The sequence below is a fragment of the Protomyctophum bolini genome, assembly GCF_963924005.1.
Source record: "Protomyctophum bolini genome assembly, chromosome: 4".
In the NCBI taxonomy this organism is placed as follows: Eukaryota; Metazoa; Chordata; class Actinopteri; order Myctophiformes; family Myctophidae; genus Protomyctophum; species Protomyctophum bolini.
This window is the reverse complement of record NC_137865.1, coordinates 46,391,168-46,412,208: the sequence shown is the minus strand read 5'-3', so window position 1 is coordinate 46,412,208 and position 21,041 is coordinate 46,391,168. Positions and strand designations below refer to the sequence as shown.

Genomic DNA, 21,041 nt, shown 5'->3' with positions numbered 1-21,041 from the left:
TGGATGGATGGATGGATGGATGGGTGGGTGGGTGGGTGGGTGGATGGATGGATGGATGAATGGGTGGGTGGGTGGGTGGATGGATGGGTGGGTGGGTGGGTGGGTGGATGGATGGATGGATGGATGAATGGGTGGGTGGATGGATGGATGGATTGATGGATGGGTGGGTGGGTGGATGGATCGGAGGGATAAGGCCAATATAAAAGTGTGAAATCTTTTGTACATTGTGAATTTATGTAACTTTTTTAACCCAACATTTCAAATTATTTTAAAAACTTGATATAGCATTTTATTGGCTATGGTCTTAGTCTGGTGATAATGGTATGTTTTACATTGTGGAGCTTTCCTCAATGAACCTGCATTTAGAGACATAAAGACAAGTCTACCAATGGTATCACTTTGAGGAAATCCATTTCTCTCTCGAACATGACTTTGGTAAATAAATCTACTATAAATAGAAAGAGAAAAAAAAAGATACCAAATTTATTTCATAATATTTTAGGAATTGTACATATCTGTAATTAAGTAAATAATTGAGTCTTGAGACATTAGTGATTTTCTTGATGAATTTGAACCTGTTCCTAGCATCACTTTTTGTTTTGTTATTTTGTCCCGTTTACCAAAAGTATGTTTGCTGCTATTGTGTACATACTATATCATTTATTATGAATTATAATTATACAGAAAATCCCAAAACTACCATTCTCTTATTGACAATAGATCATGAAGCTATTTTACTGTTAATAACAAATTATTCCTATAGCATCTTTTGTAATTCATATTTCTGACTGTGTGTAGCTCAATATGTAAGTATGTATGTACTGTATGTATGTTTGTTTGTTTGTTTCTATCTGAATCGTCATTATTGGTGTGAAGGAGTCTTTCTGGAGTCACTTATAGGATAGCTTTGAACGCTGGGGTTTCGACACAACTGGGACACCTTCAAAGCTGCATTTTCTTTTCTTCAGTTTGCAACCTGTCGAATACAAATAGTTTGACTTCATGTGCTGCTTTACACAACATTTTGCAAGTGACACTACATCTTAAAGGCTGTTATAGAGTCTTTGAATTTCAGTTGAATGCTTCTCAATCAGTTGTAGTTTGAAAGCATATTAAAACACAGTTGTCCAGGTGTGGTTTGGGGTGATATGATCTGTTTTTATTTATCACATTATGTGTGGAGCCAGACTGTGGTACCCTTGAACATTCAGCAATTGAATCTGCTTTAAATTTCAGCCAAGCACTTAACTATACTATCTCTATACAGATACAGACAGAATGGTACTTATTGAACAGAAATAGATAAGTCACATGAACGTAACGGGCGTGAAAGGCCAGAGTTTAGTTCTTTACTAAAAACCTTTTTAGCTATATTGTATCTCAATAGATCGTGTTCTATTTTGGGAAGAAATGGAAACTCGGCACTAAGGAGAGATTGGTAACAAAAGCTGTGCCCCATAAGGTGTACTTACTGTACCCACTCCAACCCTTTTCGAAGTTATTTTAGATGACCAAAATATGTATCATTAAAAGGTTTGGGTCACCACCTTGTCCAAAATAAATTAATTAGTGTCAGCTTCCAATGAGACAATTTTGTGCATTGAACGATGCTCCAGAACACTGGATTGAGGGAAATCTGTTTTAGGGCTTAAAGTTCTCAGTCCTGGGGACGGATTTCTGTTGGTTTTTTTTTAGCTTTAAGCCCTGTGGTCTGTATAAGAGAAACAATATAGTAAAAGTGACTTTATTTTACGGTGGCTAAATTCTACCTGCTTTAATACTGCCTGGAATTTAATTTATGGCCTGGTAACATTAGCTGATTGAACATTGTATCAGTAACCACTTGGAACTACCAGAAACTTGAGTGATTTACTTGCCACAACTCTTATAGATGGGCCTATAAAGTGATCTGGCCCTAGCCTCCTAAACCACTGTGCCAGTAAAACTATGCTCCTTAATACAAACCCTGTCTTTGTTGTCTTTGTCTAAAATGCTTTGTGTAATTTACACTTGTGACAATTTTTGTATCAAAAGCATTTTTATATAATAAAGGTTCTATTTTAAGGAACTGTTTGTATGTGTTCACTGAAACTGCGTTTTCATCCTGGCTGTACCAGACTGACCCAGGACCAGCGGACCACTGGAGTACTGGACCCCTATATTATTGATGTGTCTGACGACCTACAATTCTAGTATGAAGTTTTGTTGTATGACATTTGTAAGTGCCAGCAATATTATAGTGAGGCATGCAGATTAGTAAATTAGAGAATCAAATTCATTACAGTTACAGGTGTGTGTGAAAAAGCTTTGGTGAAAACACATTATGCACACACATTCCCACTAGGACAAAATGCTACTACAAAAATCAGCCTCATGGTGGTGCTATAACAGGCCAATTCAGGTCCTTAGATGCCAAGGGAAAAAAATCTGCCGGTTATAGCGCCACCATGAGCAGATTTCGGCAAAACACATCTGTACATTACTTGTACACACACGCAATTCGGTATACACTATCTCCATTTGTGATCAACACTTTTGTACAAACATCACCTGTCACAACTTTTTGAGTGGTGCAAATGCAACCTTATAGGGTGCAGCACTCCAATGCCCAGCTACAGTATGTGTCCCTGCCATAGACTGTAAAGAAAATACTGCATATCCAAGCCGTAGGTCCGGGCCCCACTTTGAAAACCACTGGATTTTCATTTCTGTTTGTTTACGTTTTGAAATGAGGACACTGGAGTTTAGAACCTCTTATTTTACTCCAGAGGGCAGCAGATTTCTTTCGGATTTTGCAGAAGCTGCTGTCAAGCATCTTTGCTAAGGATGGGAAACATATTTTGTCTTTACTTTAGTCGAGTCGTGCAGCAATGTGCATAGTCAACTCAAACCAGATGAAGAGCGCCTCTGCTGATTTAGCATAACATTTTTTTTTATTGAATAGCTGTCACTTTATATGATCAATTAATACTACTGTACATTGCGCTCAACTGAAACAATACATATGAAAACTGTAGTGACGCTTAAAGAGAAAACATGCATATTTATGAGCTGAATTTCAGAATCGTTGCAATGCACCGATTATCCAGTAACCACGGTAAAAAAGAAATTACATCAAGTACACCCCGCCCAGAACTAGCAGCCCCCCAGCCAACCACATCGCAGCGTGAGCTTTGAGCTACGGGATCGAAAACCAATAGCATTTCAGAAACTCTTCTGACTGACAGACCCTACGATCGTAGTGGGGGAAGGGTCGTCGGAGTTGACGGAACCGCCATCTTGAAAAGTAGCCCCTGTGTGATAATCTTACATTTTTCGCGCCTGTCAGAATCACTTTTAAACGCTTTATTTTGCCCTGCGGGTCTGCGCGCTGTCGGTTTGTCCGTTTCTGTCGACACTTCAGGCTCATGGCCAAATAAGCTACATGCCGGAGACTCGCCGTTTGCCGCTGATAATTGGTAGGTAGGTGCACTTGCCCGGTCCCATGCACTTCGTGTTGGAAAAAGACACGGACTGACGACTAACCCACAGTCCTACATACATAGCCGGCTGTCGTTAACTCGCTAGCAAGAATTCAGCATACTTGGGCCATCTTAAAATGGCCAAGTGGTTAATTAGCTAACGTTATGTTGTGTTTCATATCCGCGTGTACATGATAGCTTGTTAAAAACAGATAAAGCATTATGGCAACGTGAAGTCAGCCGGTTAATGTTTATATTTGCTAAGCTAACGTTGGTTGACTGCCTTATTAGCTGTACTTGCTATCGCTGTGAAGCTAGTTTTCGCTTAATTGTGGGGTAGCTAAGTTGGCTAACGCTAGCTGTCAAAGCAACACTAGCGGTTAGCCAAGCTTTCCACCACGGCCTGTATTATGTATTTAACGTTAGCTAACCTATTGGTCTGATTTGGGCCCCGATGAAGAAATTAGTTAACGTTGACTCTTGCTTTCAATTTGAGTCAACTTGGTGCTTTATTATCTCAGACTCAAAGATAAGTATTCGATAAGATCACATTATCTGGCTGGTTCACAGATTGTGGTCCCTCTCGGATGTGATTTGCTCGTTTAGCCCACCCAGGTTAACCATTATGTTGTCCAGTCTTGGCTTACAATGCCAGACAGATGTAACTGGGCCACCGACCATCGGCCTCTTGCTGTCGAATGTTGCCTTCATGTACGCTAGAAACAGGGAAACGTTATTTTCAAGGTTTCAGCCTATTTGTCAGTTGTCACTTGTATGTATTCACACAGCTTAGCAGATTTCGTCTTTCTTGTGTTAACCCAAGCAAGAATCCTAATATTTACAGTTTTGCTGTTGACAGATCTACGAGTCTTATGAGGTTTACCTGTACATCTTATACAGTAGGTGTAGTGGATTATTTGGCCATTTGAACAGTATTATATATTGTCAATCATAGCTATAATTCAAAAGTACAAGTATACGATCCTCGCTCTGTAGACATATAGCCTTTTGCATACAACTTAATGCTTTGGCTTTCTCTGTCCAAGTAGGGCGAGTAATTTCCAGAAATAATGTGTATATTCGCTCCATCTTAATAAGTTAACCAGTCTGGAATCAGTCTAGAGGAGCCACTTTTGTTTTCTAAACAATATCATTTCTGTCTGTTGAATTTTGGAAACCCAACAACGGTACGGTTTCCTGTGAGTGAATAATAAAACATCAGCTGCTCTGGTTCATGTTTGATGTAGACTGGTTTCTCCATTGCGATCTTGAACATGGTGGAATGGTGTAATATTTCTTGTTGTTTCGCGTCGGGCACCCTTTTGATTCCAGACCAGTGCAGGTTACCAACTAAGTGCTGTCAAACATGTCTATATGCTGAAGTGTTTTATTAGAATTCAGAACTAGTTTTAGAGGCAGCCATTATTAGCTAGCTAGTTAATTGCTGTCACGTTTATCTAATGTCTAGCTTGCTTGAATAATTGTCTCCCATGTCATTTTGCTTTGATATGGCACTCTGCCAATGCCATCAGCTATTCTCTACTTTTAGATATGTAGCTAACTGTCAGGGGATTGTTGGGGATAGACCTTAAACACAGTCTAGACATGCCCTTGAGGTGATGCATTTGATGGTAATTGTTGAATATCACCCGGCAACCAGAGAATCCATGTTCAAGACGAGAGAGAGAGCTGGGAATGGATGTTGTCTGAATTATGGTGGTTAACGATTTATTGATTGTTTTTTTTTTGTCACATGGTTACTTGTTTGTGTAAGCCAAGGGAATGCCTCTGTGTGACATGCAATTCAAGGTTAGAGATTATGCCGGATCCCTCACTGACTCCATACTTTATTATTGTTGCCTATAGGGGAAACCTCAGACTTATGTGAACCTGCCAATTATGCAGAGCATCTTTGTGTTGTGTACAGTTTTGTCATTTCATATGGACCACCACATTTCCGTACTAAGTTCTGAACTCAGTTCTTCTGGAGATATTCTTTATTCAACGGTTTTCTTTATGCAGTGCTTATCTTGTTACTATTTAGATTGGGAGGGCAGGGCCACATATAACATTACAGCTCCCTGACCCACATTACAGCAGGACTAGAGTTTGCGTGGCAGGACTTTGATCAGGTGTGTTTCATGTGCTTTGAAGTCAGTGTTTACCACGGGTGGAGGGAATTTACTTACAGTATGTTGGTGGGTGGCTGACTGGGAGGGAATGAGGGTGGGCACTGGTCAGTTTGTGTCCCAAACTGATATTTTTGTAATAACCAAAAGAAGGAAACAAAGTCTTATGCACACCTGATCGTCTTAGAGACTTGTGTGTAGGCAGGTATCGGATGCAGCAGGCATGTTTTCCGAAATACCAAGAGTCCGACAGTCATTTGTCCAACACCCTACCGGCCTAGTACCCAAACACAGTCACTAGCCTAACCGCACGCGGACGCCACTGGTGATTTGTAACCTGCAGCACATGTCGGGAGCGACGGGCGATTTGTAACCCGCAGCACGTGTGATTTGTAACCCGCAGCGCATGTCGACTCGGGAACGATGGTGTTGTCGGACTAATGACTGTCGGGACTTGGTATGTCGGATAAACGTCTACTCTGCACCCCCAGGGATCAATGTATTAAAAATAATGCACACAAAGTACACAATGACCCACATACCGTCTGCACTTTTATTATTTAAGCAACGTTTTGGTCAAAGACCTTCAATGACCAGTAGTGACCAGAACAATTAAATAACACTGCCCAACAAAAAAACTGATCGATCTTTGGGACTTTATAAAACCCTAATCTTTGATCGTGCTAAGAAAGTTAATACATCGCGAATATGGAGGGCTATCACTTCCGGGTCGTGCTCACGATCCTGCCTATAGTAACTGGGAGGGAATGTGTATTCAAAAATGTTTTTCAAAATAGAATAGAAAGCTAAAGAGGTTTAGGGATAAGGGGTTTAGCGTGGTCGAAAATAGAGCCTACTATCATATCATAATTATGCTACATCTTGGCAAGACCTACCAATTTGCTGCCTATCGTGCTGTTAACAGTCTTCATCAAATAATTCTGTTGGTTTCTAATGAAGATTGTTTTGTTATTGCTCTGATCCTTTGATCACCGGACAGTAAAGATTATGGTTACAACTTACATGCCACTTTACTGGATTACATATAATCAAGGCAAGTAGGCGGAGCCTTTGTGTCCCTCCATTGCTATTGTCTATTAATGAGCTTTTCTCTTAGACATTTATTCCAATCTTTATTTTTCCTGAATTTATCCTGTATTTGTACCTCAGTCCTGACCATTGCCTAATATTATTTTTGAGTAATTATTTTGCTCTACTCGATGTATGTAGTCTGTGTAATGTACTATGAAATAAAGTTTCTTTCCAGTCATACAACCTAACAGAGGTACTGTGAGGACAGTAAATCCGTTATAAAAATGTTTTTCTATGCTCTTTTTTTTTCTTCTTTCAGTAAGAGCACAATGTTGCACTTATGGAAGTTGTTTCATGGTTTTGTTGTGACATTTCATTGATCCATTTCTAGACAGATTCTGCTGTGTGCGTTGGGTCTCCATGGTAATGTATTGTGTTGACACAGTTTTGATAGCCGTTGAGGTGGTAGCCTTCTGGAGTAGTACTGACAGACTGCGTGAGTGAATGAGGATGTTTTTCATGCTCCCATGAAGAGGAAGTATTGTCAATGTGTAACTGATAAATGGATAAATCCCAGTAGGTGGTTTGTACTAATATTCTAAATAGTTTTTTGTGTTAACTGTGTTTTTAAATGGGAACAGTCAGTGCGGAAGCTGTGTATTGTATTGACTGTTCATCCAGTCGCTAAATTGTAACTCTTCATTCTTTTCTGCTTTTTTCTCTACATCCAATTTTGTTGTCAGCTTAGGCCGGGGTTCTTGTGTATGCTTTTCAATGTACACATTAGACTCTGGATTAACCCATTTTGGGCGGGAACCCCTTTTCGGTGTTTTAAACATGTTATAATTTAACTATTGAAAAATAGCAGATCTACAAGCTCGTAGCGCGCCACTCGGTGGCACGCTACGAGCTTGTAGGTCTGCTATTTTTGAATAATCAGGCCTAAATGGGTTAAATGAACTGCTAGCTACCATTCTGTAACACTCGGTCTGTTGACTCTGTTCCTCTCCGTCAGGTGAGTGCCGTCCGTTGATGTTCTGCTGAGGAGCTGCTGTACTGTATGTGTCGTGTGCCGTCTGTCTGTCCGTCACTGCTGTCTGCCTGCCGTCCCTGCCTACCTGTCTGTCCGTCTGGCCAGCCTGGAATGGGCCACAACTCCCCAAGAGCAGAAATTATACCGTCTCTTTTTAATCCGAGTTCCATTCTCTGGACTCCAACACACACAGGTAGTTATAGAAAGTGCAATTTAAACTGTACCATCACTGTATAATAATATTATTTTGTGAGTGAGTTGTATTACTTTTTGAGATGTTCCGTTAGCTAATTGTAGTAATTTACTTTTTTAACAAACTAGCTGTATTTTAGGTTACTCAAACTATATATCTTTTTAATAAATCACTCCCTTCAGTGGTCCAAAAAACAAGACTGCTTGTTCTTTCTCATTCTGGTGGATCTATTGTGTAACTCTTGCAAACACAAATCACCTAACGTCAAACTGTTGAAATAAAGCATACATAAAGATAAATAATGAAATATAAACGTGATACAACATGAATGTAATGAAGGCATAAAAGAAGCAAAAACACGCCTCGCTGCTTGGCCATAAACCAAAGTGATAGGAGAACTAATCCATGGGTGGTGGCCTGGCGGTTGCCCGTCAAACGGCAATGCACAACTTGAACTAAATCAAGAGTCAATCAGTCAGCATATCGAGAAGACGCATGATCGTAACGTGAACATTCACATTTAGAATAGCAGGCAAAGTAGCCTTGTTTTGGGAGTATTTCAAAGGTATGCTAAAGCAGCATTCTGCCTCTGCCTCAACATTCTGCAAAGTGTGTCCTTCCTGTTGGGTTTGCTAGTTGATTTCTTTAAAATATGCATTTTTTTTTCTTTTCGGGGTTGCAGCCTTGCAGGGTTGCCAAACGAAATTTCCCCGATAAAATAGAGTCCTGGTTTAAAGACGTTTTCGAACCCCTGATTTAGAGCACCTTAGCTCTCACAGAAAAGAAAATGCCAAAATATAATAACACTATCCTTAACAATGAAGTAAGATAATGTGACGCATGTAAAATGAATCAACAGAAAATGAACATTGAATCTGTCGTATTGAATGTCTACATAGATTCTTATTTGCCGTTTTTTGTTTTGTGCCTCTCCCTCCAGAGCCATTATGTTTTGGAAGTTTGACCTCCACACCACGTCCCACATCGACACGCTGCTGGAGAAGGAGGATGTGACGCTGACGGAGGTGATGGACGAGGAGGACGTCCTACAGGAGTGCAAATCCCAGAACCACAAGCTGGTGGACTTCCTGCTGAGGCCGCCGTGCATGGAGGACCTGGTCACCTTCATCACACAGGAGCCCAACACCGATGTGGAAGAGAAGGTCAAATACAAGTAAGCTGCTGCTATAGTATTGCATGGTAAACTGGCACTGAGTTTAAAAAATATTGTGATATTTGTGTTCCTTTTTTATCTCGGCAAAGTAGTTCAGTTGAAAAGGCTTATATATAATGTCCTTCCATGTTTTATTGGCCTACTATTTGGTCCTGTGATGTCAACGTATTTCTTCTCCTTTACAAATGAGAGCATTACTTTATTAACTGAGAGCATTACTTTATTAACGTTCGGCTGATCCATCGCCCAGAGGAACTCAAGTCATTAGTCAAATTGTTGGACTGGCTTGATAAATCTACCCTGGCAAATGTAAAGCAGCGAGCTATCAGACTACAACACTTATCATTTAGTGACAAAGCAAGCCACAATTATATGTACACTACACACCCCTCAACACTATTTTCATGACCGTCCTCAGACACTATCGGCTGCTCTGAGAGGTGTGACTCCCTTAGTTTATTTATGATGGTGCCACTGTGCCGAAACTTGGCTTATTTCCACTGAAAAGTGAAAACGCTGCTGCTTTTTTATTTTTTTATTTTTTTTACACTTGAGATTGAGATTGCTTGAATGTACCCGTTTGATAGATTGTGAGTGGAACACGCATCGCATGCTACAAATGCACACGTATATATTTGCAGCGGCATGGCTTTTAAGAAACGGTGCCTTTGGAGACTTGGGCTTAACTACATACAGTCTATTCGTGTGCTGTAATGAGCAGGGCTACTGTTTGTCTAGGTTGTGAGGTGTCAAGATTTAGGAAAATACAACTTCATTGGATATATACAATTGTAATCATTGGAACAAAACGGTCGCCAATATGCTTGAAAATCACAATAAACTAAATGGTGGTGGCCCAGTTGGGCTCTCATGTCTGAGAGCAGTTTAATCTATAATTCTTTAATTACATTAATCTCTGTGAGGAACTCTGTGTTTGAGATTGAGTGGCGGACTCCGCTGCTGAATGCATATTCTGGAAATGCTCAATTACAACCTGTAATTATTTCTTTTAATTTTTATGTCTATGCATTTGTTTAAAGAAGACTGTCAATTATGTTATTCATTTTAGTAGGTTTTTCATGTAATGGGGGAAAATATATCATTACACAGATGAGGACACGGCTGTCGTTAATGTTTTTCAAGGTACCCCAACATATCGTGTGAACTGCTGACGTCGGACGTGGGCCAGATCAACGACAGACTGGGGGAAGACGAGAGCCTGCTGATGAAACTCTACGGCTTCCTCCAGAGCGAGCCGCCTCTTAACCCCTTATTGGCCAGCTTCTTCTCCAAGGTCCTCTCCATACTAATAGGACGCAAGCCTGAACAGGTGTGTGCAGTTTTTTGTTGTTGTCTGTAATGTACTTAATTAACCCATTCAGGATGGGAACTCCTTCTGGTGTTTTTACCCTTCGGAACGGGAGCGCCTTTTGGTGTTCTTGTTGCTATGGCTTACCAGCATGTGCACTTGAGCCTCTCCAATTGATCCAAAATGCCGCAACTCGCTTGGTCTTCCGGCTCCCGGTCGCTGCCCGCACAGAAACGAACAAACAAAACTGTGATGCTGGCATTCAAAGCAACCAAAGGCAACCCCCACATATCTTGCACGTCTGATCGAACCAAAACGCCAGGACAACGCTCCACACGTCCCAAACTCTTCTCCCTTCTGGCTCCAAAACTATGGAATGCACTTCCCATTACAATCAGAACTAGTGCAGACTCACTCCCAATCTTTCACCGTAGTCTGAAAACCCACCTCTTCAGACTCCATCTTGGCCCGTAGCACTTACCCTAGCCCAACGACCTTACAGGCGAATGCAGACTAGGCTCAACTTGTGTTTCATAAATTCATTATATAGATACATTTCGCTTAATGTAAATCGCTCTGGATTGAGAGCGTCTGCTAAATGCCTAAATTGTATGTACAGTATATATAGCAACATGACATTTTTAATTTAATTTAATTAATTAATTAATTTAATTTAATAAATATTTTTCAGAAAAAGCGTTTTTAGAATCTGCACTACATGTGTGAATGTTATAATGTTCTTGAGGGCATTAACATAATTCAAAAACATCTGATGAGCACTAACCTTAGTGTGTGTGTGTGTGTGTGTGTGTGTGTGTGTGTGTGTGTGTGTGTGTGTGTGTGTGTGTGTGTGTGTGCGCGCGTGTGTGTGTGGACAGATAGTGGAGTTTCTGCGGAAACGGGAAGACTTTGTAGACTTGATGATCAAACACATCGGCACGTCGGCCATCATGGACCTGCTGCTGAGGATCCTTACCTGCATTGAACCACAACAGCTCAGACAGGATGTACTTAACGTGAGTAGCTGGAAATTATGGAACTCGGAGGTTAAAATAGGGTGCATGTTGCATCCCAAAACGCAGTTTATAGTTAAGGGACACAATAATAATAATAAAACTTTATTTGTATAGCACCTTTCATGACATGAAATGCAGCTCAAAGTGCTTTACAGAAAAATGGAGAATAAAAGAAAAGCAAGGCAACAACATTAAGAACAAGCAGTAATGCAATACAGTGAGGACATGAATAACAAAAATAAAAAATAAAAGATAAATTAAAAGCAATGTTGTAGAAGTGGGTCTTGAGCTGAACTTTAAAAATGTCTACAGAGGTTGCCTGACGAAGGTACAGTGGGAGCTTGTTCCATGCCGACGGCCCGTAGAAGCAAAAAGCTGCAATAAAACAACGACCTCTGCATCCCCGGGATGCACTACTGGACTACTGTACTGTTTTTTTATTCTAGTTTATTTTGCTAGCTTTAGTTATAATAATCATTTATTCTTCTGTCTACATAGACATAACCTCATTATTAACCATATAAAAAGAAATGGTAGGTAAATGCTGCAATTTGTAAAATGCTGCAATTTGCAAATTATGACTCCTAACGTCGTTGAAGTGGGACTCCTAAAATGTTCCTGGGACTCATTTCTAAAAGACCATCCCTGCATCCCGGGACTCATTACATGATTACAAACCTATTTACAACACTGACAACTATTCCACAATCTCCGAGTCTGGAACTACACCTCCCGAAATCCGAGTAAGGAAGCTGACATTTCTGTTCACGAAAATATATTTTAAGAGATTTTTTTTTTTAATTTTCTTTTTTTTGCTAAGCAACAAGCTATGCTTAGATAATTTATATTTATATTGGGATAATGTGCGCGACTGTAAAGACGAAACGGAAGTGGGGAGGAGGCTCCACTTCTGCTTTGTATTTTACTCATGATAGAACTTCCGTTGCTCCAGACTGTATTATGGAAGCATTTTGGAAATTGTGAGAGGCAACAGTCTGGCAACGCGAGACTAATAAAATAACAACACACCACCTCAGTACTATAACCCAGTGGTTCCCAAACAATTTCATGTCAAGGTCACCCCCAAAATGACTCATTAGCCCACGGACCCCCATTAGAAAAGATATGCCAAGGACCCCCATAAGAGAAGACTTTTACAGCTCTCTAGCAGTGATTCTCAACTATTTTCATTTCAAGGACCCCCAGTTTGACATGCATTAGGCTACGGAGTACGGACCCGCATTTAATGCTATTTCTATCTCTGAGACCCCAATTTATATTGTAAAATGTGTGTGTGTTTTACGTTCTCAAGAGATAAATACAGCTGCATTAATCAACTTGCAAGAAGTTTACACGGTTGGAGAATGTAGAATAATTGTTATTTTGATAAAAGTTTGCCTGTTATCTCTCCTATGATACCACATCAATACAGCATGGAAATGTGGACAAGATCTTATCTTAACGACAACAACATATTCTAAGTTTTGGGCCTGAGGCTAAATCTCATCAATTGGTCTGTGACTCAAATGCTGGATATGAAAATAGTTGAAAACCACTCCCGTAACTTATCATTTATTATCAATCAACTGTAGAACCCAACACAGATCTAGGATAATCATATTATGCATAAACCAACCAGAAAGGAACTTATCTGTCCTTGAAATAGAAACTCTATTTCGCCCCTCTTCGTTACTGTCTGGCTGCCTGGCATGGCCTGAAATGTTTCTTCTTTTCAGTTATTTCTCACCCCCCCTTTTCTCCCAATTTAATCATTATGTCAATATAGAAGTGTAAATGTTATGATGAATTGAACAAGGTGGACCCTCTTGTAAACAAGTCTTGTGCTTTATTGATCCATCCACTCAGTTAACAGTTTTTTGTATTGAGTGAGTTGTGCTTGAAATGTACTGGAATTCTGCAAACTGTTAATAAATACTTCAATCAATCAATCAATCAATTCCCCCTGGTGCTGTAGCCGTAATGTTACTGCTGACCCGTACTGGTTTTTTTGTTGGGGAGGATGTAGAGGAGCACATGCCTCCTCTGACACACACACACACACACACACACACACACACACACACACACACACACACACACACATGCTCAGTTGCCATGACTGATTTCAATCATTTGGATTCCAAAGCTGTCGGCGTGTCTTCCATGTAAGCATGTTACTTAAACGTTTAATACATACATTATATACAACACAATGAAATAACCGTGTGAAGTGCAGTTTTCTTTTGTAAATTAGGGCCATTATCCTTTGGGTTTAAATGTTGTATTTTTCTGCATTTTGTTTGCATGATGTGTCGGATTAATGTCTCACTATTCCAACACCCTGCCCTCTTCTTTGTGTATTCCTCCAGTGGTTAAATGAGGAGAAGGTGATTCAGAGACTCGTAGACATGGTGCAGTCTGCTCAGGATGAAGATGTGAGTCTTATTTCCTTCTCTTTTGTTTTTTCTCTTTCAAGCTTGGCATATGGCCTAAAAGTGCAGACGTATGCCATCTGGTGGTTGTGTGTTTAAAAAAAAGAAGTTAGAATCAGTTTCATCATAGGGACACTCATTCATTGTTTATCCTTATCTCTGTCCCCTGTCATCCCCTGCGCTCTCTGTTTCTTTATTAAACCAGAGGCACTCTAATGCGTCACAGTCCCTGTGTGAGATCATCAGACTGAGCAGAGACCAGATGTTCCAAGTCCAGGGCTGCTCTGAGCCTGACCCACTGCTTTCTACATTGGAGAAGTATGTATTAGAACAACTGTCTCTTCTAAAAACGCTACTCCCCGACATCCATCGGATACCACCATAGTGTGTACACTACCACACTATTCATTTCATATTTATTTATTTCATTTCAGTTATGGTTTTACATGATTATATTCATTTTTACATATATATTTTTTTACATATTCCAAGGAGCAGGAAGAAGATAAATCTTATTTATACCTGGCCCTATAAAAAAAACAAATAAAACAACTAACCCTAACCCAACCCTAACCCTAAAAAAGAGAACAACAAGACGAAATAACATAGAGCTCAACAAGAGAACAACAAAAACAAAACAAAATCAACGCTGAGGGAACAAAATAACACTTATCTAACCTTCTAGTTCATATTTTATCATTTTTTCCTTTTTAAACACTTTCTTAAACTGAAACACTGTTGTACAACTCTTCAACTCCTGGTTTTGTGAATTCCATAATTTTATACCAGTAACAGAAGTGCACATTAGTTTTAGTGTAGTCCGGGCGAACAGATGTTTAAAATCATGTCTTCTTCTATGGTCCTCATCCTCTGAGCTAAACACAAATGACTTCTGTAACTGTATTGGTAATGATCTGTTTTTCGCTCTAAACACCACCAATAATGTACGTAATTCAACCAAATCCATGATTTTTAAAACACCTGATAACATAAAAAGCCTATTGGACACTATTCACAGTGTAAAATAAATATATAATTGTTTAAATGGTATGGATTTGAAGTCTCCATTCCCTGCTCTACCCTTGAGATGTCTCATCTCCTCCCGTCTCCACAGGCAGGAGACGGTGGAGCAGCTGCTGTCCAACATCTTTGACAAGGAGAAGAACGAGTCGGCCATCGTCAGTGTTATCCAGATCCTTCTCACACTATTTGAGACCAGGAGACCAGCGTAAGTCATATGGAATAGTTTTTATTATTGAGAATAAACTGCAAAGTTGTCAGTCCCTGGGGTGGCAAAGCAAGCTTTAGATTTAATTCTATGCTGGTCCACTCTGGGCCAGCGTTAACGACTTCAGTATCGACAAGAATGACCAATTCTATTTCTTTCTTTTTCGTATAATGTTCCTGTACAGGTTTGAGGGTCACATGGAATGTCCGCCTGGTATGTCCCACCCTTCATTCTCAGTCAACCACAGCATCCTGGAGGCCGTCAGACCCAGACTCAAAGACTTTCACCAGCTGCTACTTGAACCCCCAAAGGTAAATAAACCAAAACCACCGTTCGGATAGGTCCACTCCGGCCATAGCAACCCTGAAGGTCACCCACTCGGGGGGGGCCCTAGATAAATCATTAGAGCAGGCCCTGGGCTACTTATGTGCAAAATTCGAAGCGTTTAGACAAATTAGCGCAAAATCACCATTCTCTCTCTCTCCCTATGCTCCTCTACTATGAGTGAGTAACAGTGAGTGATTTATCGGGATTAATCGAATCGTAGCGTAGCCCAATTGATCAGGATTTAATCGCATCGCCAGACCTACCTATCGATTTTCGCCCCTACTATAGGGGTATACCGGTAGGAAGTTTTACACTGAAATATGAAATATGGGCCAAGGTTCCCTGTCCTTGTGGCTGCTCTGTGCTAATGAAGGACTGTATGACTTTGGTAGAACATCCCATCTGCTCTCCACAGTGACTGGGCTTACAGTCCCTCATCACAACTTTATAGCAGTTTACACTATTAAAACAAAAAAAAGAAGAAAAACAAAAAAATGAAAACGAACAAAAAAAAAGAAAAAAGAAAAAGAAATATGAAATATGTAATAAAGGATGTAAGGAGTAAAAGCACAATATTTGCCTGGGATTGTAGTGGAGTAGAAGTAAAAAGTAGTAGTAATTGGAAATACTCAAAAGTTGTACAGTAAACGCACTTTGTGTAAATCCACCACTGTCTGGGACTTTACCGTAACGGTCGGCCTATACTTTTGCATATATATAATTTAGCTATTGAAAAATAGCAGATCTACAAGCTCATAGCGCGCCACCGAGTGGCGCGCTACGAGCTTGTAGGTCTGCTATTTTTGAAAAATCGTAAAAATGTGGCACATATCTTTGAATATATATTCTTTCAGAGCGAATGTTTTTAACTCGGGGTCTAAATGGGTTAATGTCAACACTGCCACCATGCGTGCATGTATATTTTGGCCTCTTGCTGTGCACATTGATCCGTAAAGGACGGTCCTCCACATGCATGTTCTTTGTGCCGCCCTCCCTCCTCCCAACAGAAGAGCATGATGAAGACGACGTGGGGCGTCCTGGACCCCCCCGTGGGGAACACGAGGCTCAATGTGGTCCGACTGGTGGCCAGCCTGCTGCAGAGCAACACGCACAGCGTCAACACAGAACTCATCAACCTCAACACGCTGGGAGTTATACTTGTGAGTAGTAAACTAAACGCTAGTCTTTTGACTTATTCCTGAGACCAGGGGCTGTATTTTGCTTGTCTTAAGGACCAGGTCTTATTCCCTAACTTGAGTAAACTAAAGACCTGGAGGCGTGATCAATGCTCTTTGGCCACTCAGAATAGCCAAATGGCATTGATCACGCCTCCAGGTCTTTAGTTTACTCAAGTTAGAGAATAAGACCTGGTACTTAAGACACGCAAAATACAGTCCCAGATGTCTGCAAATGTTTTCTGAAAAACGTTTTATCGCCATACCAATCCTGTAAATTTGTGCCCTACCTCGTTGTTGTACTACAGTGACACACATTGCAGATGTACTAGTGTAGATAAGATAATGGTCTCCACCAGGCCGAAGGCATGGGGAGAGAGTATGTTTTGCACTCCGTCCGTGTGCGTGTGCGTGCGTCCTTCCGTCCGTCCGTTACCAGCTAATCTCCGCCAACAATTTCCCAGATCCATGCCAAACTTTGCACACACACTCCCTGGATGCCAATGACGAACCTCTGCCCCAAATATTTCCCAATGACCATGAGGCCGATTACTAGTTTTTAAAATGTAATCCTGAAAATGAAGTTTCCAACGGAGTCACAGCAATGATAAAGGATATAAATGGTTTAGTCCACTTGATGATCTACTGTATGCAGAAGGTGTTGTTCAACTACTCAAACCCTAGCATCCCTGTTCTGGAGGGAATGGGTGATGTACAAGCTCACAACAATTATAGATATTTCCGGCCAAGATATTTTGTGTAGAGTGAAAACGGGAGGCCCAGTATAGACCGCCGCAGTCCCGCCCCCTTTCAGAACGATGAGTGCGCCCAGGAAATGATTCCCCATCAAAAAGTATTTTATTTAAAGACGTTTTTACACCACGGACAAAGCCAACTCGGGTCGTGACAAATCATGACAATGTTTTGGGCAGATCAAATGATTAGAAAGAAGGAAAAAAAAGTCAGGGTGCAACACTTTTTTGTTTAGTTTTTCTTCTTACTAATTATTTGATCGGCCCAAACTCCCATCGGAGTTGGTTTTGTCCGGTGTAAACGTCTTTAAATAAAAACCTTTTGAAAAGCCTATGGAAAAGAATATGCTTTTGTTTCATTATTGAACCTGTGTTGTCTCTCTACAACAGAAGAGAAAACCACTTGGCAATACAACAGTGGACAGTCAATTTTATTTGATGAGCCTATGTCAATATAACCCATTCTGACCGGGAACCCGTTTTGGTGTTAGCATCATGTTATGCTTTAGCTATTGAAAAATAGCAGATCTACAAGCTCATAGCGCGCCACCGAGTGGCGCGCTACGAGCTTGTAGGTCTGCTATTTTTGAAATTATTGAACCTGTGTTGTCTCTCTACAACAGAAGAGAAAACCACTTGGCAATACAACAGTGGACAGTCAATTTTATTTGATGAGCCTATGTCAATTTAAAGCAGTGCGTTTTTGTAACGGACTGATCAGTCAGGAGGAGAAGCAGCGTGCACAAAAAAAAAAGGAACAAAAGAAATCCTGTCTGGCTGCTCTTTTTACAATGTTTGGCCATCTATCTGCTGCTGGTGGAACCTCCTGGTGTGTGTGTGTGCACTGGTAGTTGCATAACTCCTTTGAAAGCACATTAAAGTGTTAAGTCTCTCTCTGCTGTGCAGTTGCATAAGTCTTTTGGAAGCTAATTCAAGTGTTGAGTCTTTCTCGCAAAATAATAATAATGTGCAGAGACATAAGAGGAGTTTTGTTGTTATTCGGAATGACATGAATGAAAAAAGTATTTGTTCCAGTACCGCTTGGGTATCAATACCGTTTTAACCCATTTTGGACTGAGGTCGATTGAGAAAGAAATAAAGGGAAGCTCCGCACACTCCGCACAATCAATCTATTTATTTAGCAAGCTTTCGGTCTGCTGACCTTCTTCTTTAATCGACCGAGGTCGATTAAAGGCTTCTAAATCCTAACATTTTTCTGAAAACCCCATGTTTCTATGTCAGCGGTGCTCAACCTTCATGTCAAGGACCCCCAGAATTATCTCTATTTACCCCCATCTCAGAATCTGTAGTTCCAGGGATCCCCCAGAAGCCCATATTTTAGTTAAAAATGCACCGGTATTGGATAAAACCTTTACGATACCCATTCCCTAGTCTTCCATGCCAGGCCTATCAGTCACTCTGACTGTTGTTGTCTAAAGTGATTTACGGTTTACTGGATCCCATGCTACTTGTACCTGCTGCAAGGCATCTATCCACACATTGGGTTCACTTTGTGCTAGGATTTAATCTCTGAGCCTCGCATCGCTGCACTGCTGCACTGTTTGGATGAGTGACAAAGTTTAATATTAAAATAATGGCTTTTCCTTTCCTTGCATTTTTATCAAAGTTTACAATATTGAGCCACGATAAAATAATCTGAACAACATAATTAACATTCCTCCACAGCATTGTCATATTTTCAACAATGGAAGAGTGAGTTGCACATATTAAATATTCTCTTTTTTTTTTTTTCCCCACAACAGGACATGTATTTCAAATACATCTGGAACAACTTCCTCCATATTCAGGTGGAGATCTGCACAGCCATGATCTTGGCCATGCCTCCCGCCCCCACACACAGCGCAGACAGCCAGTCAGACACAGATCAGGACCACCCCAGAGAAAGCATACTCGTCAAACATGTAAGCTTAGCATTTGACTCATTTAACATTCACCCCTGATGTTAATCGTGTTCAGCTGGCGAACGGGACATTGTGCCCATAAACCTTTATTACTGCCGTTTGATAACAGTCAAAAGGTCCGTATTGAACATCCTTTTGTTTCCCTTTACTTGGACATCATGGTTTTTATATCTGAGGCATATGGCTACATACAACAGTGTTCACTTCTCTCTGTCGCAGCTGTTTCAAAAGTGCCAGTTTATACAGAGAATTGTGGAGGCCTGGAGTTCCAATGAGAAAGAGCAGTGAGTATTCTTTTATCTAATATAGAGTATACAATGTCCATTCAGTTGGTGTAGCAGTGTGTGTTCCTCAGTTATTATACAAGCATGTAATGGTGAAGGCATTAAGTTTGAGCTTTAAGGTTTTCTTTTTGGATAATAATTACAAGTCTGTGTAATTCCCTCAAACATTAACAACGGTTTGTTTGTGTTTGTTTGTTTTCAGGGCGGAGGGTGGTCGCCGGCGAGGATACATGGGTCACCTGACTAGAATAGCTAACTCTATAGTTCATAACTGTGACAAAGGGCCTAATGGACCTCAAATACAGCAACTCATCTCTGGTATGGACACAGTCGCTTAGCAGCTTTCCCCACTAATTGTGGGAAAAGCTAATGACATTTGTTAAGGCAGAGTTGTAAGAAATTAATTCATTGCAAAACCGAAAGAGTTCATAAGGGCGTATTGAACCGTGTATGCCGTACCGTACGGTTTGGTTTTATACCGTAAACCGTGGCGCCCTTTAGCAGTAGGCCTGGTTTCTATTTTTTTTAGAGAGTAAACCTGTGTGCTTCTATGGTGGCAATGTGGCCCATTGTGGTGTTGCGACGGAAAAGCGGCAAGAGATTTATTTTTTTCTTCAAATGCCAACTTGTTTGCTTCTGTCATCTGAGGATTTAATAGTAATAATCTCTGCCCTCTCATGGCGTGTGTTTCTGTTGCAGAGCTCCCAGACGAGGACAAAGACAGATGGGAGGCCTTTATTTCCGGCCAACTGTCTGACACAAACAAGAGAAACACTGTCGACCTTGTGAGTTTCCGCACATGAGTCTCATTCCAGTTTATAAAGAAAGTGTACCCATGTGGGGGAAGTTAACTTGCTAACCCAGCCCAATTCCTGAGAGCTTGCTATGAGAAATTTTAGTCTGGACAACCTCTTTTGATAATCAATTGAGCTCATCAGCTGAATTCTAGACCAATTGGCAAGCTATGAGGGGAAGGTTTTAAATGACTCTGTCCACCTCCTTTCTCCTCTGCGGAGGAGGAAAGGAAGCATAACCTGTGCCCGGTGTGGGCCCTGAGGTTTCACACAAACGGAATGCCCGCTCTCCCATAGCATAGTGAGCTGTCTTGCTGGTTGGTTTGTTATAAAACAGGGGTTACCCAGGTAACCTAAGGTTTCTGACCGCATACCTCCTTGTCTCTTAACTTCCAGGTGAACACACACCACATTCATTCTTCTAGTGATGACGAGGTGGACTTCAAAGACAGCGGCTTCCACCAGGACTCCTCTTTACAACAAGTAAGACCTATATATATTTATACACACACACACACACACACACACACACACACACACACACACACACAGAGTGGGCCCATAGCCAAATGGATGTTCAAGCAGTACATATCAGGAGACACGCGAGTGTCTGTGATGAGATTAATGCCTGATTTTACTTAATTGTATGTCGCACCAGTGAAATGAATACTGAATGAATACAACTTGTTAGTGTTCGACTCGACACCTGGGTCTAAATGTCTCTATGGAAGAGTAGGGAGATCACATCAGCAAAGTCACATGTGTTGGCTAAATTTTGTT

At 40.8% G+C, this 21,041-nt stretch overlaps 1 protein-coding gene across 4 annotated transcripts in view; it reads left to right on the top strand.

Annotated features, from left to right (window-relative positions):
* The first annotated feature begins 3,261 nt into the window (after window positions 1–3,261).
* Window positions 3,262–21,041, top strand: part of ppp6r3 (protein phosphatase 6, regulatory subunit 3) — a 34,462-nt gene continuing 16,682 nt past the window's right edge. For 3 of the 4 annotated variants that reach the window (XM_080762354.1, XM_080762353.1, XM_080762351.1), the window contains exons 1-15: window positions 3,262–3,458; window positions 7,638–7,848; window positions 8,789–9,022; window positions 10,166–10,352; window positions 11,210–11,347; window positions 13,717–13,782; window positions 13,985–14,097; window positions 14,894–15,007; window positions 15,192–15,318; window positions 16,342–16,494; window positions 19,025–19,183; window positions 19,403–19,467; window positions 19,670–19,785; window positions 20,167–20,252; window positions 20,658–20,744. In XM_080762354.1, coding sequence (XP_080618480.1) covers window positions 8,796–9,022; window positions 10,166–10,352; window positions 11,210–11,347; window positions 13,717–13,782; window positions 13,985–14,097; window positions 14,894–15,007; window positions 15,192–15,318; window positions 16,342–16,494; window positions 19,025–19,183; window positions 19,403–19,467; window positions 19,670–19,785; window positions 20,167–20,252; window positions 20,658–20,744 — 1,638 coding nt within the window. In that variant the 5' untranslated portion in view covers window positions 3,262–3,458; window positions 7,638–7,848; window positions 8,789–8,795. Of the gene's footprint in view, window positions 3,463–7,637; window positions 7,849–8,788; window positions 9,023–10,165; window positions 10,353–11,209; window positions 11,348–13,716; window positions 13,783–13,984; window positions 14,098–14,893; window positions 15,008–15,191; window positions 15,319–16,341; window positions 16,495–19,024; window positions 19,184–19,402; window positions 19,468–19,669; window positions 19,786–20,166; window positions 20,253–20,657; window positions 20,745–21,041 lie in introns of all 4 variants that reach the window. The other variant, XM_080762352.1, reaches the window with a different exon arrangement.